This window comes from Dama dama, chromosome 24 (genome assembly GCF_033118175.1).
Source record: "Dama dama isolate Ldn47 chromosome 24, ASM3311817v1, whole genome shotgun sequence".
In the NCBI taxonomy this organism is placed as follows: domain Eukaryota; kingdom Metazoa; phylum Chordata; class Mammalia; order Artiodactyla; family Cervidae; genus Dama; species Dama dama.
The window spans coordinates 15,309,293-15,337,231 of NC_083704.1; the positions used below are offsets into that span (position 1 = coordinate 15,309,293).

General features: G+C 40.9%; 1 protein-coding gene across 10 annotated transcripts in view; it reads left to right on the forward strand.

The window, feature by feature from the left end:
• The window catches only part of ARPP21 (cAMP regulated phosphoprotein 21), a 162,349-nt gene that overhangs the window by 75,462 nt on the left and 58,948 nt on the right, over positions 1 to 27,939 (forward strand). For 5 of the 10 annotated variants that reach the window (XM_061127709.1, XM_061127715.1, XM_061127714.1 and 2 more), the window contains 5 exons: positions 3,921 to 3,958; positions 5,788 to 5,847; positions 10,013 to 10,245; positions 18,826 to 19,059; positions 27,039 to 27,220. In XM_061127709.1, coding sequence (XP_060983692.1) covers positions 3,921 to 3,958; positions 5,788 to 5,847; positions 10,013 to 10,245; positions 18,826 to 19,059; positions 27,039 to 27,220 — 747 coding nt within the window. The remainder of the gene's footprint in view (positions 1 to 3,920; positions 3,959 to 5,787; positions 5,848 to 10,012; positions 10,246 to 18,825; positions 19,060 to 27,038; positions 27,221 to 27,939) is intronic. The other 5 variants (XM_061127711.1, XM_061127717.1, XM_061127713.1 and 2 more) reach the window with 3 other exon arrangements.

Genomic DNA, 27,939 nt, shown 5'->3' on the forward strand with positions numbered 1-27,939 from the left:
AACTCCATGGACAGAGGAGCCTGGCGGGCTACAGTCCATGGGATTGCAGAATCAGACATGACTGAGTGACTAAGTGTGACAAAAACAACCCAGAGTGTACTCATGAAGGGCTTCAGAGATGACTGAAAATCCTTGTTATCACCTGTAAAATATTACATTCATGAGCATATGTACATTTTTCTAAGGATAAACTCTCTAGTGTTTATCATATTCTAAGTTTTCATGACACTTGAACAACCATGAGCCACTGTCCTAGAGGGAAATAAAATGCCAAATGTCTCTCACCCTTGTCTGATAGCTCTTGTAGACGCAATGCAGTCATACTACTGCTGGTGGTCCCCAAATTTGGCAGCTTAAAAAAGGGAAACAAAAAGCTTCTCATCTCACAGTTTGCAGAGCTCAGGAATGTGGGAGTGGCTTAGCTGAGTGACTCTGTTTCGCGGTCTCTCTTGAGGCTGCAGTCGGGCTGTCAGTTTGGGCTGGAGTCATCTGCAGACTTGGTGCCGTGGTCTTCTACTCCAGGAATCACTCATGTATCGCCAACCCTCAGTTCTTGGCTGGCTGTCAGCTAGAGGTCTCAGTTCTCACATAGTGAGGTGGGGCTCTCTGTAGGCTTGCAGGTGTCCTCACACATGGCAACTAGCTTTCCCTGGAGCAAGTGATCTGAGAGGGAAAGAAAAAGGGTCCCAGATGGAAGCCACGGTACTATAAGCTGATCTTGGAAGTGACACATATTCCCTTCTGCTGTGTTCTTTCAGACACACAGACCAGCTCTGCCGCACGTGGGTGGTACCACACAGGCAAGGGTCCCTGGGGGCCACCCTGTATTAACAGGATATTACCATATTCTCTGTTAAACACAACTCAAGGGCACAGCAGCAATATGAACTTTCTCAAATACATACGATAACATAAAGACAGGACCCACTAGGGAGCCTTTATCTGTATAATTCCAGATTCCCAAATGATCATTACTACCCAAATTGTTAAGGTACACAAGATAATAAGTATATTAACTCATTTATAAAACAAATGCAAGGAATCCAGCATAAGGAAATTAAGTTATAGACATATAATTTTTTCAAGCTGGTCTTTAATTTAGCATCCACATAATTTCAAAACAGAGGTATTGCCAGTTATTAAGTCGTAGAATAGTTCAAACAGGTTCAAATGTCAGTATACTTAAGTAGGATTATTTTTTCTACTTGAAGTTACAATAGGCATTTATAGAAAAATACTTCCTCATGTATATACTTAAGCAAAATCCAAATTTCTTTTAAAATTAGAAGTGTTCTTGAATATTTTACAAATGTATCTTGATGGCTAAGGGATGCATGTATGTGTGTGCGTGTGTGCTTTTGTACATAGGTGCATAATCAAAAGACACAGATTTGGGGATTTTCTAGAAAAGGCTTTTCAAATATAGTTTGAGAATTTGGGTATCTTGAAATAAGACCAATTCATCTGTTATTTGAGAACTAAAATGTTTAATTCAGAGCACACAACAATTTAGTTCTCAAATAATAAACAAGTGTACTTTTGAAGTCAGAAATATTTGAAATATAACTCTTCTTTCCTTTTGGCAAGCATGTCAACTTATTTTATGATTAATCCTATATGATGTTGCTTCCTTTAGGAAGGTTAAGTAGATAAAGCAATATATTTGAGAAGGACCTGTTTTGCCTAGGGGGTAATTTTTGAAGGATATTTACGTGTAAATAGGGATTCAAGGAAGATTTATCTTTGGTTTTCTTCATGGGGAGCTGATGACGAGGGTGTGAGGTACCACCTGGCTTGAGGGTAGCATGTGGAAGAGAATTCTATGAGCCATTAGGCAAAAACATTTTTCTCCTTTTCAAAAAAGCCCTTTATGTATATATCTGAGAATGCATATACCTCACAGCTCTGAATGCTGGACTTAATTACTGTGATAATTTTATCTGTCTCTGCTATTAAAATTTGTAAGTTATTAATGCTTCTTTTAATACACACACACACATGTGCATGCACTCACATACATTTTCATCAGTTACTGAATCATAACCCATAATTGTCTTTGTCTTTATGAAAAGTGTAGTGGATGGATGATGAGGTTTTTTTTTTGTTTTTTTTTTAGGACCTTTCCACAAAAATCAGGAAGATGCTCTGGAGCTGGGTTTTTAGAGAGCATCCTCTTTAATCTGCACGTGCCTTAGTTTTTAGTTCAAAGAGTTTGGGCTGCTTCCCTTACCAAATGCTATTAGATGAACGAGTCCGAAGAGGTCAGCATGTCTTTGATAGCTCCTTCAAAGACATAGTCAAGTCTCAGTTATTCAGAATCAGCCAGAACATCCTAAATGTAATTGACCTCTTTCCAATCTCAAGAACTGAGACGTAGCAAAGTATTAAATTCATCGTGGATATCTGGCATAGTCTCATTTTGTTCATATACCAAGACTTGGCTTAGACTTGACTCAAACCGGTTGGGAAACCCAACTGAAGGAAGTACAAACAATGGGATATTTAGCTTTCTTTAAAGAGATCCTCCTAGGAATAATGTCAGGGGCACATCATCTGTATTTGTTTCCCTTTATAAAATTAAATATAAAATTACTTTAAAGGTATTTTTCTGAAAAGCCTGTGGCTTAATTGGCTGTGGTTGCCTTTTGTTAAACAAACTTTTTGCACACTTCATCTTCAGGATGCATGTTAAATGCATAGGGGTTAAAACAGAAGTGATTCTAGAGATGCCCTCATTAAAATGCTCAGACCACTGAGAAAAGGACATTATGCCCAAATCTAGTCCTTCAGCTTATGGAAGGAAATGATCTCTCTGGTAAAATGTAGCAAGAAACCAACATCCTGCCCGCCTCTGGGAGGTGGTTACATTAATAGCATTTTTAATTCAAAAATTCTATATTGAAAGGTCATTATTATTTCTTAATTTTTATGTTATTTTCTCTTAAAAATGAGCATATTTTTGATCCCTTTAGGAGGGGAACTTACTCATTATTTAGAAAATCCACACATATGTTATCTGTGTTTGCGGTTAAAATCTTAGTGCTTTGAAAACGGTTTTATGTTAGTTCCTAAGCACAGTTGTATTTTACGACTGTTGTACCATATTTTGTTAATACTTCTCTTTTTGCTTGTTAAAATTTAATGTGATCCGCCTTTCCCCAGCACCTAATGATAACGGGAATTTTATCTTCCCTACGTTGTGTATTAAACTCAAGATAGCAGAGACATGAATACTAGAGAACGGAAGCTAAAAGGCAAGTGACTGGGTTTTTGTGTGAAAAGCTGAGATGTATTAGATGGGTTTGCCATCCTTTCCCTATTAGCTTCCTTTTGTTCTCACTTGCTTTCTGAGCTCCTCCCTCCCTCCCTCCTCTGCTCACTCCCCGCCGGCATGGGTTGAGGACATCTCTTCAGTTTTGAGAGTCTCACGGGCCATGTGTTTACGCTGTGAGAGTTCATGGGGCCAGATCCTAGCTGCAGGATTGTGGTTTCACAGCGCGCCCATCCCCAGGCGGATGGTGCCGCGTCTGCACGCTCTGCCTTCGTCCACCATGGGCCTCCGGCCCAAGATGGCGGCTGGGTCTCGGCGCCCCTGAGGAAGCCGCTAGCTCAGGGCCTGTAGCTCACAGGCGTCTGCCGCAGATTCATTCACAGCACCTCTCTTCTTCCGACTTGACGTTGCCTGGGCTAAATCTCTTTGAAACCTGGAGACACCATGATGGGAAAGTTGACACTTCTAACTCTAACCTTTTTGTTTTTCTTCTTCTTTTTTTTTTTTTTTCCTAAAAATGCTGCACAGTTTTCTTAATTTTTTTCCTCTTGGAGGAAAAAATAGTTTGAAAATCAGGCCAGGATTTGGGCTCCCTCAGCGTATCCTGAACTTCTGATCCAATGCCTTTTTTTGTTTGTTTGTTTTTCAGTCAGTTTGCTCCCAGGAAAGCCTCTTTGTGGAAAACAGGTAAAATGAAATTTGCTTTTTCATGTCTTTAGAAGAACAGAGTCTGTCATGTGTGTCTTGTTTATTCATATATATATATGCCATATATAAGTGTGTGCTTGAATATATGTATAAATACATATATCTATGCATGCACACATATATATGCTCACATATATGTTATTTAGCATATCCAGAAGCTATTTAGGAAAAAAGTCCTCTCAGTTATTTCCAAATATAGCTTTCAACGGTTTCCTTATTTAAAGTCTCAACTTCTGGTCCTAACAAAGATATAATTCTGTTACCTTCCCCCGGCATTAAAAAGTATAACTGTTGAGACAGGAACTTGCAGTTTCATTGGCTTATTGAATAGGCTGCTAAAATTGCTTGTGTATATGGTATTATCGGCCACTTCGCGTGCCCCTTCATTGTATGTAGCTACACAGATAATAATTTGAATAATGTTGTTTTATGTTTCTCATTCTAAATAATCTACTGGTTTTCATAAAAGGCCCAACTTGGAAAACTTAGCTAAACTGCTCTAGTTTGTAGAGTGTACCTGGCTGGGTGTTAGTAGGGAAAGGGATGGTTATGACATGAATGGGTTAAAACATTTATACAAAGTCTTGTGTATAAGAGCAGAGGTTTTCAAATTTAGCATGTACCTTCTAAAAATAGTTCTAAACTGATATAGATATTAAAATGCTCCATTGGTTCAATTGCATATTTTCAAGGGGAATTAAGGAATTCCACATTAGCTGTACTGATCACATTAAAATACATCACAATGGGCAATTTGGATTGGAAATACGGTTTCCATTTTAAAAGGGGTGGTTAATTTCATTTCAGGTGTTGGCTTAATAGGTACCCCTATAAAATTGATTAAAACAGAGGCTATTTGATTAAATTCCAGTACTTAGAAAATTTGAACATTAGAGAGGATTGGTTTAAAAAATGCCATCATTCATATTAGCAGTTAGAACTCTTCAAGTAACTACCCTCAATTGAACAACCTCTTGTAGAAAAAGGGATGAGAGTAGTGAGCAAGTCTTTACAAGCTGTCTAAAAGCATCCTCAAAAATCCATACAGATTTCAACAAATATTCTGTATTTACAGTAAATTCAGAATCCCTGAGTTTTAACATCTTAGGTACGATTCTGAGGCCAAAATTCTCTGTCCTTACCCAGAAGATGAAATGAGCATTTAGAATTCCATTTAGTAGGACCCTCGTTCCCTAGTCTTCTGGCCAGTCATTTTCCCTGTTTACTCCCTAATCGTAATCATTTATTTGTGTGTTGTATAAAAAGACCGCTAGTGCACTTGTGTCCCTAATATTCAAATTGGAGTATATTCATATAATTGGTCACTCATACTCATTGCATATGTTAAGAAGTCTTGACAGTGCCAGAAGCAAAAATCTGAGTAGATTCTCTACAAAAATAAATATATTTCTTGAGTACCTGCCTTTGAAAGGTCATATTTCACTATGCCCCAAAAATAAAGAATAATTTTAATATTATCCAAAGAGAAAAATCACAACTGATACATTCAGTTACTTAATTATCTATTATATCTGTGTCAGTTACTTTGATTCTCCTCTCCTCCCATTCCCTCTGTCTTTTCTTCCCTTCTTTCTCCCTTGTCTAGTATTAGTGTGTTAATCCTAGGATATGGACAAATCAGGCTGCCATTCATTTATGAGGGAAAAATTCAACATCAGGCAAACAAACTGTAGCCTGTGGGGTTGATCTGCAAGACAGGTGTGCTGTGGTGGGTTCACATCCATTTGACATAGGGCACTTAGTACCCTTAGATTTCATATCATAAAAACCATGTTTTTCATTTCCAGTAGGCTCTTGGAAGACAGTAACATATGCAGTGAGACCTATAAGAAAAGACAGCTCTTTCGGTTGGTATGGTTTCCTTTTTTAAAACTGTGTTTTCAGATTATGTGCCGGAATCAATGTTAACTATAAGTGTATTAGTGTAAACTATCTCTGTTCATGAAAGGAAATATGTTTGGTTATTTCTCTGTAAAGCTTGTTACCGAGCTAGCTTTGAAGCTTTATTGGGGCCTGTAAGACACAGGACTGGCAAACCACGGCTTGGTCTGTAGTCTTGTAGGGTTCTTCCTCTGATTGTCTGGGTTTTTCTCTGGGGCTGACTTTGGGAGTACACCGACTTCACATTCCCAAATCAACTTTGCTAAATTACACTGAATTAATATTTCTCTGGCAGGTTGCAATTGTATATATGTTCCCAATACTAGAATACAAATCCAGGATAACTATTTGAGTAGTTGATTTTTAGCCACTACTATCCATCATTATATTTCAAACAACATTTTTTCAAGCACAGATTTTATTTCTAAAGAACGATATGGGATTGTCTCCAATTATATTGAATTACATAAAATCTAGATCTGTGTAGGGTAAGGGGAATGTGTGTATTTATAATAGGTACATATAGTTTCATATATATGTAATTATATAAACATATATAAAGTTTTATGTAAACATATATAGTTTTATACAAGGCTAGAGAGTGCCAGAGAACTAAAGGGTCTATAGCCATTCTCTCATCACTTTATTAAAAGTATCTCTAGCATCCATTGTAGGGAAGTGGATATACTGTGCTATATATATATATATATATATATATATGTATATGTATATATATGTAAATAATATATATGTGTGTGTATATTGAATACCTCACACACATATTTAATATGTTAGTGTTTTTTATGACTATTAGGGAAGGCAAAACAAACCAAACAATAAAAGTTATTGACCGCTTAAAAGGAAGAAAATACCAAAAAAAAAAAAAAAAGTAAATGGATTTTGGGCGTTAAATATATCTTTTTGCTGTAAATCTGAACTTATGACCCCAACATCAGAAACAGTTCATTTCTTCTCTTTACAGTGTGGCAGAAACAAAAAACAGGATCTATTTTTTTTTTTAAGCTTTTACTTTTCTAGGTTGAACAACATCTCTAACACCTTTCTCTTGTATCATTAGACAGTTTATTTTCATACTTGAAGATTAAGAAAATAACCTTGAATTTTTTCCCTTGAAAGCCCAGGAAAAGCCTATGATTTACCAGTGCTCATGCAGTCCCACACCATGGCTTGGTTTGTTGAGACCAGTAGAGATACAATTCTTGACCCCTAGAGGCATTTAGTTTGGGGGCTTCCCTTGTGGCTCAGCTGGTAAAGAATCCGCCTGCAATGCAGGAGACCTGGGTTGGGAAGATCCCCTGAAGAAGGGAAAGGCTACCCACTCCAGTATTCTGGCCTGGAGAATTCCATGGACAGTACATGGGGTTGCAAAGATAGCCCCAAATCTGGGTCCCTAGCCAGAACTACCTTCTACTAAGGTCAGTCATCGCAAATATAGATGCTATAACCCACCAAAATTTCCAAGCACAGAAACTCAGGAATGTGACTTAGTACAAAGCAATCCACACACTGATGAAAGTAATTCAAAGTCTACATCATACCTAACTTTGTTTGAAAAAAAAAAAAAAAGCCATGTTCGGACATGAAGGAAAATAAAAATTATCAGTTACATTACTCAGCACAGAAGTAGAACTTAGAGTACCTGCTCTCTGACTAGTCTGGGGTCAAATTCTATATAGTTATATACAAGAGGGCCAGCGCCTCTTGGTGACCAAATATCGCATTATCATCATCTTCCTGATTCCCAGTTAGAAGGGAATCAGGACTGCGCTTAGGAGTGATGGGAAGGCGCTTGTGGATATAATACCTATGATCCCACAGCCAAGTAGATATACAGTTCAACTCTGGACCTTACCCTGCCAGTATTAAGGTGAAAGATGGATAGAGCAGTAAAAAAGATGCTTTCCGGGTATCAGTATCTAGAGACCATAAATTGATCATTTTAAATCTCATTAATGCTAATTCTCTAAAGCAAAAACTTAAATTCCATTTTTAAAAGAAATGTACAGATCTTAACTTGGGTTGAGGATTTGAGCCAGTGGAGAGCAGGTAGAAGTTAAGGAAATCTTAGGTTGCCTTATTGGCCAGGGGATAAAATGAGTCTTAGAAGAGCTACCCAGTGTTTTCGAAACATGCCAAAATGCTCTGTGGAATGGTGGCCGACACCTCCTTTGCAGAGAAAGGCTCAGCCATGCTGGCATTTAGAGGAAGTCTGAATTCCTCCCGTGGAGGTGAAGAGTTGATATGGAGAGAATAATTGAAGCAGAATTAGTGAAGATCACCCCTGTACGGAGAGTTGCCTTCTGACACCTCCTGTATGCTAAGGACCACCTCAGATCTCTTCCTATAATAAATAGTCTATATTAGCGACAAGTGAGATTATTGTCACATCCCTGGTACATTCACTGTTGCTAAATAAAACTTTAGTTGGGTTTTGTCAAGGGTGGGTCAAATTAATCAGAGTTATATGAGGAAAGACTGAAGCTGAATTTAGAGATCGAAAGGGAAATAATCAGATTTTCTCTACTCAGTCTCCTCTGGGCTACTTGAATTTCATAGGTGTTTAGGAACTAAAGTCAACTGGCTCTTGGTGAGTGTCTGATACTTCCTGCTCATAAAATAGTCTTCCTTAACAGTCCTCGTTTCTAAAACTAGCCCATCCCTGAGGTACTGAACACAGAGAGGATGTTTGTAAGAGAACATTCAGAGAGGAGAGCAGGGCAATGATTGCTTTGTTTTGTGAGTTTTCTGTTGCATTTCCTCCCTTCACTGTGCAAAATCTTCATGACAAACTAGCTGTTTTGTTTTTATTATCTCTTGGATTCATTGACCTTCTTAAGTTTTCACGAAATGAAAGAAAAAGTTAAGGCAAAATCTGAAATTTTCTGTATGCGTTCTGTACATTATGGTGGGTGAGTGTTTCAGTCAGATCTTTGTACTTTTAGCATCTCAACAGTCCATGATTGTCTTTAGAAGAATATTAATAAAGCTACTGTTCACATCTTAGAGGTTTGGATCAAGATTTATGTCACATCACACAGTGATATGAAATTAGGGGTTATATGTATTGCCCATGGTTTTTGTCCTCTTTACTTATTTATAGTCCATGAGAATCTTAGAATATTTTGATGATCCATAATTTCCAACTGCAGAAAAGGCTTTGAAAACAGTAACCAAGTTATTCTTTAAGCAATTGGAAACCAATGAAAATGCAAATTTCATCAGATTCCTCTGTAAAATACATGCAGCTTTGCACACTGCTGAGAAAGGCTCTCAAGTCTTCAAAATTGACTTCTGGCTATTGGATCTCTTCCAGTAAATTCAGTCTTTTTCTATTTGAATTTTGAACAAATGTGTCATTTCACCTATGGAGCTATTTTGTTATTTCCATTGATCTCTTTGGAAAGTCTCATGTCAGTGTAGTGTTTGCACTGTTGTTGTTATTATCACACGTTTTTCTATGTGAAAGGGATAAAGGGCTCTTTCCTCTGCCCATGAAGGTTAAACTCACCGGGCAGAATTCTCACCATAGGTTAATAGAGGAATTCCTGTGATTTCTGTGCCATCTGCCAAAGCCTTAATAAATGCAGATCTATATCTCTCATGAAGTTAGAAACTAAATTAGTAAATGGCTTCTTTGGAACTGTGTGTTCCAGTTTTCTATGGTCCAATCACTTAATGCTCAAAAGAAAGACAGAGCTCTTTTTTCAGTGGGAGTTGCTTTTAGGTTCATTCAACATCATAATTGCTCTCAAACATCGATTCATGATTGATTTGGGTCCAGAGAATGTACCCCCCTCTCCTCTGCGTGAGAGAAGTTACCAGTTATATTTTATATCCTGTTGTTCTCGTTTCCCCTTCACTGGCAGAGGGGTTTTGTGACATTTCTCAGTTTGGTTTTTCTGTCTGTAACATGAGCTTTCTGTGTGACGTGTTACTGTGTGTACGTCAGTGAGGTGTCCGCGGTGTCCCTGGAAGCAGCAGGTGCCCTGGGAAGGGTTGACAAGAAGGCTCTTGCGTAGATGATACTTAAAAGAACCACCCCACTCGGTGTCCGTTCTTCTCACGGCGTCTAACGTTGTCCCATGCCTCTTTCTGGCGGCCGTGCTCCAGGGGCAACCGAGATGGTTCAGGAAGAACTTCGGGAAGCAGGCAAAGCAGCTCCGAGAATGAGCTCAAGTGGGCTGACCACCAGAGGGCCTGGAGCAGCACAGACTCCGACAGCTCCAACCGCAACCTCAAGCCGGCCATGACCAAGACGGCGAGTTTCGGGGGCATCACGGTGCTCAGCAGGGCTGACAGCACGTCCAGTAGCAGAAGTACCGGGAAGCTGTCCAAAGCAGGTAGTTAGTACTGAATGGGTTTATGTGCTGCGATAGTTCGGGGTTCCGTCCCGGCCGTATGGTCAGCGCACTGAGTTCCCTGAACTAAAGACGATATGCTGTGCTGTGCTGAGTCGCTCAGTCGTGTCCGACTCTTTGTGATCCCATGGACTGTAGCCCTCCAGGCTCCTCTGTCCACGGGGATTCTCCAGGCAAGAATACTGGAGTGGGTTGCCATGCCCTCCTCCTAGGGATCTTCCCAACCCAGGGATCGAGCCCAGGTCTCCCACACTGCAGGTGGATTCTCTTTACTGTCTGAGCCACCAGAGAAGCCCGTGATGATGAGGTGAATGTTATTAATCACTGGCTTAGCCAAAAAGTCAGGAGTTGCCACTGAAATAACCATACTGTTGTCGCGAGTCGTGTGCCTGGGGTTCTTGATTGAACCCAGTTCTTATCCTCAGTTTCCTTATCTGTAAAATGTAAGTGATAATAGAATGTTATTCTCACTCGCCTCGGTGAACTGTTGTAATTTTAAATTTGATCACTTATATAAAATCAGTTACTGAGGCACCTGCACAAGCCAAGTATTTAACCAAGGTTGACTGTTTTTTGCATTTAATATTATGATTTATTCTTTAAAACTACATTGTCAGATAATTATATTAATTGTTTCAGTTCTTGCTCTGATAAACTCTTAGTATATAGCTCAGACAGTAAAGAATCTGCCCCAGGTTTCATTCCTGGATTGGAAAGATCTCCTGGAGGAGGAAATGGCAACCCACTCCAGGATTCTTGCCTGGGAAATCCCATGGACAGAGATGCTGCTGGGCTACAGTCCATGGGACCGCAAAAAGTCAGACATGACTGAGCAGTTAACACTTCACACTCTATTTACTGTGATCTGGGGTAAGTTACTGAACTTATTTGTTTCCTCATTTGAGAAATAATCTCATAATTAGTCTCATAATTAGTCTAGTCATCGTACCTATATTGCAAGTTATTGCAAAGATTAATAATTAATATACACAGATATTCCAATCATGCTAGCCTTCAATAAACACTAATTATTGCTTATTTTTATTATTTCTTTTTAATGTTTTGCAGTTAAGGAAAAAGAGCCTCAGAAAGTTTTCATTTCCAAGTAGCTAGGTGCGTGCATCGCTTTACGTTTTCCTATTTTTTTTTTTTTTCTTACAAGTGAATAGTGATCTTCTGATAGAGCTGGTTTAGGTTTGCACGCACAGTCTTTGAGACATGCACAATGATGACAAATCTAGGAGAACCAATAACCTGAAACAACTTCACACTGATGGACGCATAACACCATGGGATTCATAGCAGTCTACGAGATATCCCTCATGGTCTGCTATTTCTAGCTCTTCTGTCTCACAAGTATCCCTCACCATCATTTTCAAATTATTTTCAAATGGCCACAATCAAAACACTTGAGAAAATCCCCAGAAGCTGACTGAGTGACCATTCAGGAGCCCTCCATGAACTTTAAGTTTGCGATGTTAGCATGGAATTATTTTCCTTTGGTTTTGATTTTGCCTTGGAAGTTTGGAGGCCCTGACTCCCAGCTAGGGTTGAGAGTTGAGAGTTGTGGTCCAGTGATGCATCTGGAGGTCAGGATACACGGATCCAGGGTGTGGAGAGTGGGAGGCCAGGACCCCAGGGGAATGGTGAATGGACAACACCAACCAGAGGGTAAAAGACACATGCTGTTCTCCACGGTGAATACATTCCCAACCAAGCTTCTCACAACTGCTCAGAGACTCTTTGTGAAATCTCGGCTCATTATGCTAATGGCTTAACATAATTATGTTGTTGACAAGTGCTTCCTAAGAAATTACCTTGTGTTTTCCTATATAGGCAGAAAATTAATAGCATTTAGTCTCAGTCACTACTTTACACACACACACACCCCTGCTTCTTGGAAAGAGTCAGGTGGGGCCTGTGCTGCCTTTTGGCATTTTTATTCGCCATTTGGTGAATTCTTGGTTTCTTCCTATGATTAATTGCTCTTATACCCCACTACTGCAGCAACTGGAGTCAAGAAAATCCACTGTGGTACACTTGAGCTCTTGTAAACTAAGAAAGGTTAAATAGTTTTAAATCTCCTTCAAATGCAGAAACCAAGTACCTTAAATGGTGCACTTAAAAATTCCAGCACACCCAAAGAGCACTTAAGATTTTCAAATTAATCGTTCTTCTCCACGCACCAACCACCAGTCATCTCCAAAGCAGACCTCTTTGGAAACATTTAAAACACTTCAAGAATGCTAAAATGCCATGTTCTTTGAAGAATGATTAGAAGCTGTAAGTGCTTCAGACTTTTTTTTTTTTTTCTTTTCACCTAAGCATCTCCATTTGAAAGCCTGTCAAGGTATAGGAATGGCAAGAAAAAAAAAATTACAGGAGATCAAGATAGGATGTCAAAACAAACTTAGAATCTCCCAAGATGGTTTCACGAAGCAAAGCTGTCAATTTTGCTGTCATGGAGCTTCAGAATCGTTCCAGGTTTCCAGTTTTGTTTTTGTTTTGTTTTGTTTTTTTACTTTATTGTTCACAGTGGAATGGCAAGCTCTCTTGACCTTTTTGAAACTCAGTCTGGAGTTATGATATTTAAGTGCTCCTGCTCCTCCTCTAATTACATAGGTTCTAGCTTTAAATAGATAATAACGAGATGTTTTCCAGATGGGAAAGAGAGTTTCCTACATTTTGGGAAAAGCATGTTACTGAAGTAAAAATGTGCAAGCACATCCTCTTGAGATCTGGGCTGCATTTCCCCTCTTGTACCCTCTGCCCTGAGCGCAGCCATGGTCAGTTACCAGGGGTCCAGCGAAGGTCTGTGGAGACAGCTGATTTCAGCACATCCTCATGGGGAAGAGGACTTGAATGGCTGCAGCCCCATTCTCTCTTGGTTGTGGCAATGGGTGAGAATTAAGAATACCATGTCATCTGTCTCTTTCTACGCTGGCTACACCATGTTGTGTGTGTCTGTGTTTTTTTTGGGGGGGGGTGGTTGGTTGTTTGGGGGAGTTTTTATTTTATATTGGGGTATAGTTTATTTGAAATGTTGTGTTAGTTTCAGGTGTTTAATTAAAGTGGTTTAATTACAGATACACACATATTCTTTCTTTTTCAGATTCTTTTCCTATATAGATTATTACAAAGTGTTGAGTAGAATTCCCTGTGCTATACAGTAGGTCTTTGTTGGTTATCTATTTTTATATAGTAGTGTGCATCTGTTAATCCCAGCCTCCTCATTTATCACCGTCCCCTTTTCCCCCTTTGGGAGCCGTAAGTTTGTTTTCAAAGTCTGTAAGTCTGTTTCTGTTTTATAAATAAGTTCATCTGTATCATTTTTTTAGAGTCCACATATAAGTGATATCATAGGATATTTGCCATTCTGGCTTATTTCACTTAGTATGATCATCTCTAGGTCCATCCATGTAGTTGCAAATGACTTTATTTCCTTCTTTTGCGTAGCTGAGTAATATTCCGTTGTAAATGTACCACATCTTCTTTAGCCATTCATCCACTGATGGACATTTTGGCTGCACCCATATCTTGGCTACTGTAGATTGTGCTGCTGTGGACATGGGGTTGAGAAATAAGTGGGTTACCTCTGTTTCTTTCCACACTGGCCACACCATTGCTGTTTGACTACTGTCCTTCCCTCTTGATGTCAGAGCAGGGCTTCTCGACTAGCTGCATCAAGGTCACAGGAGAAGTTTGTCCAAGCACAAATGGCTTGTCTACAAACCAAGCTTGAGAAATAGCTGCTCTGGAAAAGTAAGACCACCTTCTGCTTGGTTTTCACAAAATCGACATGACCTGGCATCTTGTTTTCTGGTTGCAAGGGTATCCTTGCTGTTGTCACCTTGCTGGTCTGTGCCCTGGGATATCTCTGGAGCCAATGCAAGACACGTCATCTTTTCATCACTTCCTCTTCTTTGTGTTAATGTTCATCACTATGCTAATGCATCCTGGATATTCTTTCCCTCGTTATTTCAGAAGTTTTAGTTCAGAGTTCCACTGAACTCTGATCCCTGGTTTCTGGAGACATTTTCCTGGATTCAGGAGGAAAAAATTCTCCTGTTCAGGGTCCCTGTAAAAGAAAAATTGTCCCTGATGAGTTAAACAGGCAAGAAAGACTTTACCCATAACTAATCCAGTGAGGTCAAGACTCTTGGAGTAGGAGAGAGAAACTAAACCAACCCTGCAGAAACAAAGACAGGAGAATCTGTAAGTACACGAGAGAAAGATGCTAGAGGCGCTTACATAGGTGATGGGTCAGTTTAATTAGACCACTTGTGTTTACTGATTGGTACAGAGACTAGCAGAAAAAGGCACCATTTTTTCTTGAGGATTACACTTCAAAGGCTTGGTTCCCACATCCTTAAGAAAGACCTTTCCTGGTGGTAAAACTGAAAAGAGACTGGGAGAAGACTTACATTTTAAAGGAACACAGATGCTCTATGAAAAGGGAGGAAAGGGGCCTACAATCAGGAAGAAATCGATCTAAAGTGTATTAAACTGAGGAGAACTTCAAGGGCATCATCCTCATCTCTACTCATCCTTTAGCCTGGTGACTTGCATTTTATAAAAGAAGACATTGAGATCTAAAAAAAAGAAGTCACTTCCGGAGGAAAATACAAGGAATTCTGACAGAACTAGAGCCAACCCTCCCTCCCTGGGGAATGAATGGCTCACTCCCTTCTCCAAGGGAGTCCGCCCCACGCTTCCCTTTCTGCCCCAACCCTTCCCTGAATTTCCATTTTGTCTGCCTTGTGATCCCCGCCCCTGTCTCTTTCCATCTTTCCCTTTTCGTGTCTCCCTCTTGAGTGTTCACCTAAGGCTGTCACCCTGGTATCTTCTCTCTTCACCTCCCACCAGCTGCCCCTCCAGGTCCAACTTACGACTTCTGAGCAACCCGTTGTGAGTAGTGTTGAATTTCTGGGCAGTGTCTCCTAGAACTTGACTCAGGCCTGGTGAGGACCCTGGTCCCACCGGTTCTTGCTGGAATGACCCATAGTGTAAACACGTGACCTGTAGGCTTCAAGCGTGGTCCCTGGAATTGTGTTGCCTCTGTTTGAACTCAGGCTTCTCCACTGCACTTGGGAAATTTACTTAGCATCTCTGAGGATCAGCTCTTATCTGCAGAGCAACATTGTTGTGCAAAGTAGATTAGATAATTCATACAGAATTATTAGCGTGGCGCTTGGTCACATTGACGTACTGCTTAAATATTTGCAGTTGCTATCACTAAGTCCCTGAAAAAAGAAAACACAAACCACTGTCAGTGCCCAAAGTAGTAAGTGCTCAAATATTAATTTTATAAAACTGTGATCACTTCTGCTCCTGGGCCTTTTATTACCATTGGTAGCATCCATTTTTAATCAAGAACTGCCATTAATTCTGGCCATATATAGGATACTGCTTTACCTGATTCTAGATGACCCATGTTCAGAAACTGTTCAAAGCTGATTAGACACCAGCCAGGCTGCGTGATCATGGCTGAGCCAGCCCTTCAAAGCATCTCGCTGGTTCCATCTTTGCAAGTGTTGAGAGTTTAAGCCGAATTTACTTTTCCTTCTTCTCTTTCTTTTAACCTGTGGGCCCTATATTTACCTTGTCTCATCATTGTTCCTGTTGAAGCTGCTGCTTTTTCTCAGCCAGTAGACAGAAATGATATTGCCAATCAATGATCAGTGGCCATCTTCCAAAAGCCAAGGTGAAATCATCTTTTGGATTTTATAGAGGCACATCCGTCTATGTGTATCAGTCCCCAGCACCAACACACATGCCCAGACTGGCCCCGGATTCTTTATTAGGCCCCAGTTTTTCTATCTAACCCATCAGCCTGGACGCAGGCCGAATCAATTGGGTGTGACCTTCAGCGCCTGGAGGCGGAAAGTGTTCCTGTATTATTACTGTTGCCATTGTTGACTCTTTAAGTGTCAGACTTGGACTGTAGCATCGCATCATAGGCACAAGTCCACAGACACACACTGGCGTTTGCACTGAGCAGTGAATTCAGGGTCACACATGTTAGCCATGTGTTCCCACAGCTACTCTTACTATTTCCACCTTTCCTTTTAGATCCTTGATTTTTCTGCCCATGTGTTTTTTTCTTAATTAATTTTTACTGGAGTATATTATTTTACCATGTGTTTGTCTCAACTGTACAGAAAAGAGAATCAGCCATACATACATACATACATATATATATATATATACATATATATATATACATATATATATATATATATCCCCGCTCTTTTGGATTTCCTTCCCATTTAGATCACCAAAGAGCGTTGATTAGAGATCCTTGTAGATTCCCAATTAGTTACCTATTTCATATATATAGTATCAAAACTGCACATATATCAGTCTCAGTCTTCCAGTTCACCCCGCCATGTACCCATATATTATTCAGAACCGTATCTCCATTAGTTAGATGGACCGTCTTGAATTCACCTGAAACCTGATCATTCTGAATAGTCAAAAAAGCACAGAAGAGCCCCACCAAGAACACTGGTGTCGGTCAGTGTTGGGTCATGGTCGAATCTAGGTCAGTCTGCCAGGATCACGTCCCAGCGCCGTAGTTATCTACCTGTATGAGTTGGCTTGAGTTAGCTGCCTTCCCTCTGCTTCCATTTCCCTCGCTGTGTGTGTGGTCACAGTCCTTCAGATTACAGGCTTTACCAAGATGTCCACACATACTACGTACCCAGTAAACGTCACTATCCTTCTAATTCAGGATAACTTTTGACTTTTATTTTTATATACTTTTAGATGTCCCTTAAAAGAGTCAATGAGAAAATAATTTAATTATACTCCAACATTGATAATGCTCTACTTTGAGGGACAAGAAATGGTCTCTCTGAGAAGCACTGCAGTGACATAGTCATGACTATTTTTGCCCAATTCTGAACTTGTTCAGTTCAGATGACTTAGTTTAGGATTTTAAGCCACTCTACCATGCTTGATTCAAATTTGAAAATAAATTCACACCTTGTATTCAAAAACAAAAATATTACCACACTCTCTAGTGGTCCCTTTTGTCTGCAGTCACATTATATTCCTCTCACTTATTTTAGAAGTTCTCCAGTTTAAGGGCACATTTTAGAATCTTCAAAACAGTCTTAAATATTCTTTATATATGTATTAACCTTTAGTGACCCAGAACAATGAATTTTTAATGATATAAATCAATAGTGTGGGCTAATAGTTTTTAAAATTCCTTATACTCCATTCTTGCAAGTTGTGATGTCACTCAATCCATTCATTAGTTTGAATCCACAGATGTAGAAATTTGGCTTGGGGCAGTTTCTCTCTGAGGCTCTGATTTAATATTCAGGGCCCAAGAACAGCCATGGGCAAGGGCGCTGGAGCTGCTGGCTCTGCTTGCTGCTGTCTCGTGGACTTGGAATGTAGCTTTTCTTGTCCACACTGGAGGGAAAGGGAGACGATTAGCGTTGAATTCCATCTCAGTGGCTTCTGCACACTGACCCTATGTATTTGAAAAATCGTCAGTCCACAAATCCCTGCATGGTTCTGCTCTTGTGTCATCTGAAGAATGATCAATCATTATCGTGACAGCCAAGACCTCTTTGATTTACCTCTTGATCATATTAATAAGACTTCTGTGAATATGCAAAATCTGGTGCAGATCTTAAGCACTTTATAGATCTTAATTAGAAGGAATGAGCCAGTTCTTCTACTCACATTTGAGGGGAAAGATCACTTCTGACTACGACCTTTCAAAATTCAGCTTTACGGATGTTGGAGAACTAGTTCTTTAGAACTATCTGCATGACCACGGACTTCTCCTTAAATTGCAGTCATTTTAACCTCCATCCCAGTCATTTTAACTTTTATGTATTTATTTATTGGGCTACTGTGGACAGGAATTTGAGCAAAGTCTGGGAGACAGTGGAGGACAGAGGAGCCTGGCATGCTGTAGTCCATGGGGCCACAAAGAGTCAGACACCAGACAGGACTTAGTGACTGAATAACAACATTTATTTGGCTTCATTGGATCTTAGTTAACAGCATGTGGGATCTTCTTTGAATCAGGAGAGATCTTGCATTGCAGTGCGTGGGCTCTCTGGTAGTGGTATGTGAGCTTATTTGCCGTGCATCATGTGAGATCTCTGTTCCCCCAACAGGGGTGGAACCCATGTCCCTGCATTGCAAGGGGGATTCTTAACCACTGGACCACCAGGGATGTCCCCCAGTCATTTTAGTGTCGTAACTCAAGCTCAGTGAGACCTTTCCACATCATTCACTACTCAAGGAGACAGGAATTTGCAGGCACTGAGTTCTGAGCTTTATGGTACCGTTTACCAGCTCATCACCCTAGTGGTAAGTGAAATGCCAGGAACTGGGGGCTCATTCTTCATCTCTCTTTTCCTGGGAGTCTGATCTATCTGAAAAACATGTGACAAATAAAATGTGGGAGAGGCATTAGTTAGTCTCATCCTGCAGCAGTCACCTCAGATTCTTTAGTGATGGATTGTTTACAGTAAGCAGTGGTTCCTCTCCCCTTCTCCATGTGGAATGACTCATTGATCTATGTCTCTCTGGTAGGTTCCGAGTCCTCCAGCAGTGCAGGCTCCTCAGGATCGCTGTCACGCACGTATCCACCTCTCCAGAGCACTCCGCTGGTCTCGGGCGTGGCAGCCACTTCTCCTGGCTGTGTGACCTACCCAGAGAACGGGATGGGGGGCCAGGTCGCTCCCAGCGGCACCAGCTACATCCTCCTTCCGCTCGAAGCTGCCACAGGCATCCCGCCCGGAAGCATCCTCCTTAATCCACACACAGGTTCGTTCATCACCTCTCTTTGACTGAGACACAAGATCTGATGTCTGTTCTTGTGTCTGAGCTTTTGAATTTGGTAGCCAGTGGTCTGAAAGTTCCTGGGGCCTGAATGGTGGTTGAGGGTCTTGTTTTAGGAAGAGCAGATCTATAGAGAGCTGGAATCTGTATCTCAGTATCAATATCAATATTGATGTGGAAATCAAAATACAGATACTTTCCAGAAATATACTTTTCTCTCTGGCCTCTCTTCCCTGGACATGGTTTCCCTCATGTATCCCTAGGATCTAAGATCAGAAACTGTGGAGTGATAAACTGTGAGGTATTCATTGAAAATGGATATTTCTCAGGCTAAATCCATGGTTAGCTTGTTGTTGTGTTTGAAGTGTTTTCACTTCAAGATAATTTTAGGAACTTGAGATCTCAATTGGACACATAGCAGATTCTTCACTACATAAACTGTCTTCTCATCTTACAACCCCACACAGATACCACTGGGAATTAAGGAACAGCAGTGACAAGAGAATGCAGAGGACAGGATCTTACATATTTCAGGAATTTTAGGGTTAGGCTGGTTTTGGTGGGATTTGGAAAATTGCTAATTTCATGACTGCTGTTTCTTTCATGATGAATGGCCATTGTTGTTGGGTTTTGTTGGGTTTTGTTTTTTACTTATTTAAAATCAAAGTATAGTTCTATAACATTATGTAAGCTACAGGTGCAAAATACAGTGCTTTACAATTTTTTAAGTTTATACTCCATTTATAGTTATTGTAAAACACTGGCTATATTCCCCATGTTGTACAATGTATCCTTGTGGTTTGTTTTATACCTAATAGTTTGTACATCTTAAATTGCTTTGTACTTATTTAATTTCTCTAGTGGTCAGTTAACTTGCACAATAACTTCAGAGGACCCAGAGCACTGGGCAAATAGACTAATGAACACCTGCTCTGTAAGGGATACTTCTCAACCTGAGGCAGTTTTCCCATGCATCCAAGGCCATTTGGCAATATGTGCAAATATTTTTATTATCATGACCTGGGGAGGAGGGGCTCCTACTGGCATCTAAGGAGAGAGACCAGAGATGCTACTACACATCTCAAAATGCACAGGACAGCCCCTGACACCACAGGATTATCCAGCTCAAGAGGTCAGTAGTGCCAGGGCTGGGAAACCCTGGGTTGGAAGGCTTGATATCAATAAGTCACTTCTCTAGAAACCTTTGAAAGAGATGGAAAAAATTTTTGAATTTCCTCAAAATATATCTATGGTTTGGTTTAGATTATTCCAGAGTATTTCTTTGCTGAACTAAATTTAAAAATGCAATGCTGCTTAAGAGTCTCATAAAAGTGCTGTGACTCCATGTTTTCACATGTCTAGTAATTAGGAAATTCAGAGATGCGTGAGCATGATAGTAAAATACTTACTTGAATAATTGCGACATTTTCATGAAAACATATGGCACATTCTCAAGGCACGGTGTGTGACTGAGACATTTTGAAAATGCCATAAGCTTTAGGGGAAAGAAGGCGTAATCATTTTATTGAAAACCATTTGAAAGCTTTCAGATTAGATACTTGTAAGGAGGATATTAGATTGCTTTTATTTTATCTGGATCATTGTAAGCACTATAAAGGAAATGAAAAGAAAACCAAGATCATATCCATTACTCTGGGCACAGTTCAAAGTGTGATCAGATGCTGTCAGTTTAAATTCTTTCACTTTTAATTGAGATAGGAAGGGTTTGTAGACAAGAGTATCCACTAAGCGTAGTTTTGAGTGGTATGTTTTAACCAAAATTGCAGAGTGTTTCCAAAAAGCTCAACAGAGTATTTTTTAGGGGAATGATTTGTAATGATAGCATGGATGTGCATGTGTATGTGTATATTATCATCTATAATCTTGTTTATAGAAAAGGGAAGAAAAGTGCTTCTTGGTGCCAAGTCCCAATTTTTATACATTGGCATGAATAATTTAGAGCTGTTATTGAAATATCTCCTTTGCAAAAGGGTCCTAACTAAAGAAAAGGATCTAATAACACTGTTGAACAGAGTCTCCATACACACATCTGTGATTTGACAAATGAAAGACATGAAACTCTCCCTAGACCAGGAGGAAAATGTACTAAATTATTCTATACCATGATGAGTGGTGAGATGTAAGGTAAGTTATGATGTTTGTTCTTTTCCAGAATGTGTTTATTTTTGTCAATTAAAAATACGCACAAAATCCCCTCCTGGTCTAGTGGTTAGGACTTCGTGCTTTCACGGCCATGGCCCGACATTGCATACCTGGACAGGAAACAAAGATCCTACAAGCTATGTGATATAACCAAAAAAGGAAAAAAAAAATGTGTACATATATAGATATATATGTGTCATATATCATATTTGTGTGTGTATATGTGTATTTCTGGTATGTTGTGTGTGAGTCTGTCTCCTTGGCTATTAATCTCTCTTTTTTTAAGATTTTTTTTTTTATACGGATCACTTCTAAAGTCTTTATTGAATGTTACAGTATTGTTTCTGTGAGGCATGTGGGATCTGAGCTCCCCATTCAGGGATTGAACCCACAACCCCTGCATTGGAAGGTGACATCTTAATCACTCGACTGTCAGGGAAGTCCCTATCTAATCACATGACGCTACTATTAAAACTGGAAAGTTGCCTCCTTTGGGCCAAAATTCATCTTTCTCTGGCATTGCTGCCCCCTCCTAGAATCCACACCTCTTAGCTTTCTTAACCATTTCCTAACTACCTGTCTGCGAATACATGATAGGTGCTTCGGTATTCAACCCAGAGACTCTGACCCCTTTGCTTCTTGGCTGAATTGCTTCAGGGTCCATTTCCCAGTTACCAGCATGTTCCTGAGCTTGTGGGGAGGAGCCACACTTGGTTATATTTCTTGCCTCCCTGGAGTGGATGATGAAGTAGCCTGAGGCACTCCGCTCAGACACAGGTCCTCGGCAATTACATATTTTTGAAACAGTGTCTACCATTCATCATCCATGCTGATGTGGAGAGTAGAGCAGTTTTTCATCCGGTGTCATATATCTGAGAATGTGCCTCATGTGTAAAATGATGATGGATAAAAATACCTGTCTTAAGCAGGAATAAGACAAGCGATGATTTGAAATTCTAAGGTGCCTGTCCATCATTTGTCTGCTAACTGAAACAAAAATGAAACTTCCTTTGTCGGCACAATGGACCAGACTTTTACTTGACACTGAGTATTTGCAACTGAAACCAACCCATCCATATACATTCTTGCAGCTCGGCCAATACAACCAGGACTTTTTACTTTGTCGGTCTTTAGACTCAGCTCCCACTTGGTCCATTTCTAACTCTGGACCTGTGTTGACTGTTGTTTCTTTGCTCTGTGGGCATCTGGATGAAGGAATCAGAGGCTCTTTGCTCAAGAGTTATGTCTGGACCACGCCTTCATCCTTGCCAGGCAAGCCTGGGTTTGACTCTTGAGATGCAGCTTCCTCCAGCTGTCTTAGACTCAGCCTCCTTTGGGAAGTTTCTAGCCGAAGGCTCGTCTTTGGCAGTTTTCTGCCAACATGGTGCTGTCCAGAGATGTCAACAGGCATTGGCACGCCTCACGCCCTTGTTAGTGTCCGTGTATGTTGTTTTGCCATTTTGCTCTGCTTTTGTCTGGCTAAAGTTCAGGAGCGTGAGATGCAAGAATACACCATCTGCAAGGACTTGACTTTGAGCTGCCTTTGAAGGCTAGTTTGTTCCGAATGCTCCTCGTGGGTTTCTGTAACGCTCTGCTTTTTGTGTTTCACAGGACATCTAGAATCAATTTATCTGAGCTGCTTCCACCTTGTGCTTGAATGCACCTTGAATTTTTTGTGTGCTGTCTAAAAACATGTCTTTGCAAGACCTGAAGTAATCTTTGCTTATCCATAACTGCCAACTTCTTTATCATTTGACTGCTCACTTTCTAAGAACTAAGAAGGAAGATATTTTTCCCATCCTGCCCTCCCTTTCTTTTTAAATACCCTTCTGCCAGGTACATGGTGGCCATGCTTTAGTATGGGAAACCAAGAGCATATAATTACTTTCTTTTTAGTGTGAACTGCCCCTGGATTCATTTCCTTGTTACCAGCCCATTTGTAAGTCCTTCATGAGGAGAGGTCCTGCTGAGTTTTTTGTTTTTGTTTTGCCTCCCTGGATAACAGAGCCTCGGTCCCTTGCAGGGGCTCAGTCATTATCTATTAGTAACATAATGTCGGCTGCACATTACACACGTTGATGTGAAGAGCGGAGACGTTTTTCACCTCAAGTCATGTATTTGAGAGTGGCGGATGCTCTGCATTCAAACCTGCTCTCCGCCCTGGCTCAGCTCACAGCCCTGGCTTGCTGCTGTCACTCTTTACCTGCCAACACCCGTGCCAGGCCTGCTGGGCAGGCTTCCGCAATTCTGACAGGAGAACCTCTGCTAAGTGGAATAGTCCTAGAGCTAGTGAGCCTTTCTCCTTTGGTTTTCATCTGCTGTCATTCAAACTAGTTGTCTGTACTCAGTCGTAATTGCATCTGGATTGGTGAATAGGTGGAAAATGGAGAGGCCATCATAGCCTGACTTGAAAACCAAGAATCACCTCCCGGCCCTCATAGGAAATTGTTTTTGGTCTCTTCCCTGGCATTTGTCTTGACTTTTTTCATTTTCCTCGATTCTCTCCATTGTTCCTTGGTGAGCATAAAAATCAACGTTTTATACTATGTTCTCTTTCCAGAAGAGCCTGTCCCCTCTCCCTACCCAAATGAATTCTTAGTACTTCGCATGGACTGTAGCCCGCCAGGCTTCTGTCTATGGGATTCTCCAAGCAAGAATACTGGAGTGGGTTGCCATTCCCTTCTCCAAGGGATTGTCCCGACCCAGGAATTACCTGGTGTCCTGCATTACAGGCAGATTCTTTACCATCTGAGCCACCAGGGAAGCCCTAGTAATTTTCACATGTCGTTATTTAGAGATTTCTTTCTTCTGGTCCCAAGCACAATAATATTATTTTAAACAGAGAATCTAAAATGGCAGCTAAATACTTTACAGTTATATTTACACCCCTAAGTATGGTCAATTTTTCACACTTCCTTTGTTCTTACTGGGGTAAATCAAAAGTCACAGAAATAGTGGGACTTCTCTGGTCCAATAATTAAGAGTCTGTGTTTCCAATGAAGGGGGCATCGGTTCGATCCCTGGCCAGGAAACTAACATCCCACATGCCATGTGGTGTGACCAAAAATCCACAAATAGCAGGTTGTTTTTTTTTTTAAATCCAATTTAATAAAAAGTCATAGAAATAGTAAAGATCATTTTCTTTTTGTTTTCCACCTTTGCATGATTGTGTTTATATGTGTGTGTGTGAGCATAGAGTAAGGCTGACTTGAAAATGATTTCATATGTAGTGGCTATGATTTTTTTTTTTAATGTTAAGAACCTAAAATTTTCCTCTTACCTATTAAGATACAAGATAGGAGGAAAGAACACGGATTAGAACCCCAAATGGGCCAGTAGATTTCTGTAAATTGAGCTATTTTTTTAATTCTTTCTTGAATTGTTGGGTTTTGCAGGAAAAAAAAATGGGTTGCAGATTTTTTTTTTTAATTCAGAAGAGTTATTTTGGAAAAAAGAACAATAAGACAATAAAACATAGCTAAAATTAAATAACAATGATAGAGAAACAAGTGCTTATGAAGAACATTTTTTTAAAAACCCTCTAAATTTAGTCATTGTTCTGTGACTAAAATTCTAGCACATTTGCTTTTCTATCACACCATGTTGTGTTGGTTATAAAACTGTTGTTAGAACTTCTGTGGTTCTGGTAGGTATGTTCATGAATATGCAGCATATAAAGTTACTTGTTGGATACACACACACACACATATTGAGGGGAGTGCTGAATATTTGAGAAATGCTAAAGCTTTCGTGTCAGCTCCTAATTTTCTTTTTAAAGGAAGGTGTTTTTTCCAGAGCCATCCGTGTTTATTTGTTCACTTTCTAAAATTCATTTTTAATTGGAGGATAGTTGTTTTACAATGATGTGTAGGTCTCTGACGTATAACAACATGAATCTGAATCCTCCATAAACATGCATGTATTTTCCCCCTTTCTTCAGCCTCCCTCCCACCACCCTCATTGCTACCCCTCTAGGTCATCACAGAGCACGGGGCTGAGCTCCCTGTGTTACACACCAGCTTCCCCAGAGCCGTCTGTTTCACACATGGTCATGCACCTGTTTCAGTGCTACTCTGCCAGTCCATCCCACCCTCTCCTTCCCCTCCTGTGTCCACAAGTCTCTTCTCTACATCTGCATCTCTGTTCCTGCCCTGCAGGTAGGCTCATCAGTATTTAAAGGAAGGTTTTTGTTTTGTTTTGTTTTGTTTGGCCACACCGTGCAGCATTTGGAATCTTAGTTGCCCGACCTGGGATCAAACCTAAACCTAAACCTTCCTCTGCAGTGGAAGCACAGAGTCCTAACCATTGGGCCACCAGGGAAGTCACATATCAGTTCCTAAATGAGTTGAAATTAAGTCCATTGCTCTTTATCTGTAAGCACTTTGCCCACCTCTTCACCCATATTCTGGGTCGTCTTTATCTACCAATCCTGAGGGTGATTTCCACCTTGAAACATGACCCACACCTCTCCTAACTTCTCATGTGTTAATGAACAGTTTTCAGTTATGGTTGGGTTTTTTTTTTTTTTTTCTCATGGAACCTCATTCACTGCCCCATGTATTCATCATGCAAACTTGGATAATTCACCAAAGTTGTTTGGTGGGATGGGAGGTGCATGGACCAGAGCCATTTCCTAAGCGTCTCACTTACTGCTTCATTTATTTCTGAATAAGTTGCTTGGGCCCTCCAAACCCTGATTACCTTGTCTCTAAAAGTGCAATGAGGGACTTCCCTGGTGGTTAAGTTGTTAGGACTCCACACTCCCACTGTAGGAGGCACAGGTTCGATCCCTGGTCAGGGAACTAAGATCCCACAAGCCACGTGGCGCAGCCAAATGAATAAAAAATAATAAAGTGGAATGAGATTGCGCATCTGTGGGCTGCTTGGAAGAGAGGGCCCTGGGTGTAAGGTGCTTGTTGCTGCACCTGTCATATTGGAAACCCACTTCTTCTCTCCCTTACCCTCCTTTCCCTCTTTCCCCCTCTTTCATTTGCTTCCCTTTACCCTTCTCCTTTCAGCCCCTTATTCCTGTAAGCTTCCTAGTGGCCCTATTTTTCCTCTTCAGAAACACAACACAATGACACCTTTCTTCCTCAGAGGCCCAGTGAGGTCCCAATGATACTATTTTGTAAATTATAAAATACTCCTCAAATGGCAGGAACAATAACAGTGAACCACACCAGTATTTCACAGGACAAGACAATGCGTATTTGCTTCACCGTGACCAGATGGTTCTGTGATGGGTTTATTATGCGCCACTTTCAAAATCTCAGTCCCCTCCCCTGCTGCTGTCTACTTAGAGAAGTGAATGAATGCCTGAAGTGTATTCCGGTTGTACTTATATTTGTGGAACAGATAATGATGGAGTTGGTGACCAGCCCAGTGGAAGCAAAGCAAATGTACTGGTAAATAATGAGTCACTGAATGCCGCGGAGCGGTCAATGCAAAACATTCCTTACCTCTCAGTGTAAGTTACCTCGCTGATGGCTGCGGGGTCCAGAACCACACACATAGGTCTCCACAGGCCTCCTTCTCCAGGTGCCACTGCACACAGGTACTCTTAGCTTCAGCGAATCACCCTGAAGGCGGTGGCTTTATTTGCAGTATCTCAAATTGCTTTGGACTTGTTATGCTGTTATTTTGCTCAACCAGATGAGTCTTAAACAGTCAAGTCTTCACCTTGGTGAAGGTTCTGGCGTCCTTGTCTTCAGGTTCCATTTTGAGCATCTCTCAGAGGGGTTCTTTGTGTCCAAAGAGGGCTTGAGAAGTTTCCCTTGACCAAGGTATGGTCCCGTTTGCAGGCCAGCCCTTCGTGAATCCTGATGGAACCCCCGCCATCTACAACCCCCCAGCCAGCCAGCAGCCCCTGCGTAGCACGATAGTGGGGCAGACCCAGCCGCAGCCCCAGCAACAGCCCTCCCCACAGCCCCAACAGCAGGTCCAGCCAGCCCAGCCGCAAATGGCCGGCCCCCTGGTCACCCAGGTAAGAGCTGGTGGGAAGACAGGGAGGGGAGGCGTGCGGAGACAGAGGTCATGCCAGCCTCGGAGATGCGATGCGTCAGGAAGGGGCTATTTCCCATGGGTACCACCCCTGTCCACTCAACTCCATCATAAAAGCTGGCCACCGAGAGCCCTGGCTGATAAGCTAATGGGACTTCACCTGAATTCGTAAGTGTAGGTACAGCTGAGCACGCACCCCATCCAGTGACTTGCGTGCTGAGGCGTTGTGCTTGGGAACAGGAATGACAAGTTTTGTCTTGGATCTAAATGCTGCTTGTATGGTCAAGGAGCCTGACTTGGGGACGGAACTCAATCCCATTCAGCCTGTTGTCATCATTCCCAATGCAGAGCAGTGTGCGTGTCTGCAAAGACTCAATATGAAATGCCTTACCAATGGGAAGAACAGAAACCAGCTCATTCCAAGGTGGCCTGGCTGTTCACCTGTGCCTTGGACAGACGTAGGGCTGCCCTTCTGTTTTAGGGCAACACGTGGACATGGCCACAGAAACCTGAGGTGTCCAGGGAAGTGCCCAAGGCGAACCTCAGTTTTCCTTTTTTTTTTTTTTCTTGCTTCTTACAAAAAATTTCCACCCTGGCAACTCTTAGCCTTTGGACTATATTTTTAGAGCCAGGGAATCTGACCACCACCACCAACATGAAAAGTCTCACAATATTTCTTAAAAAAAAAAAAAAAAAAAAACC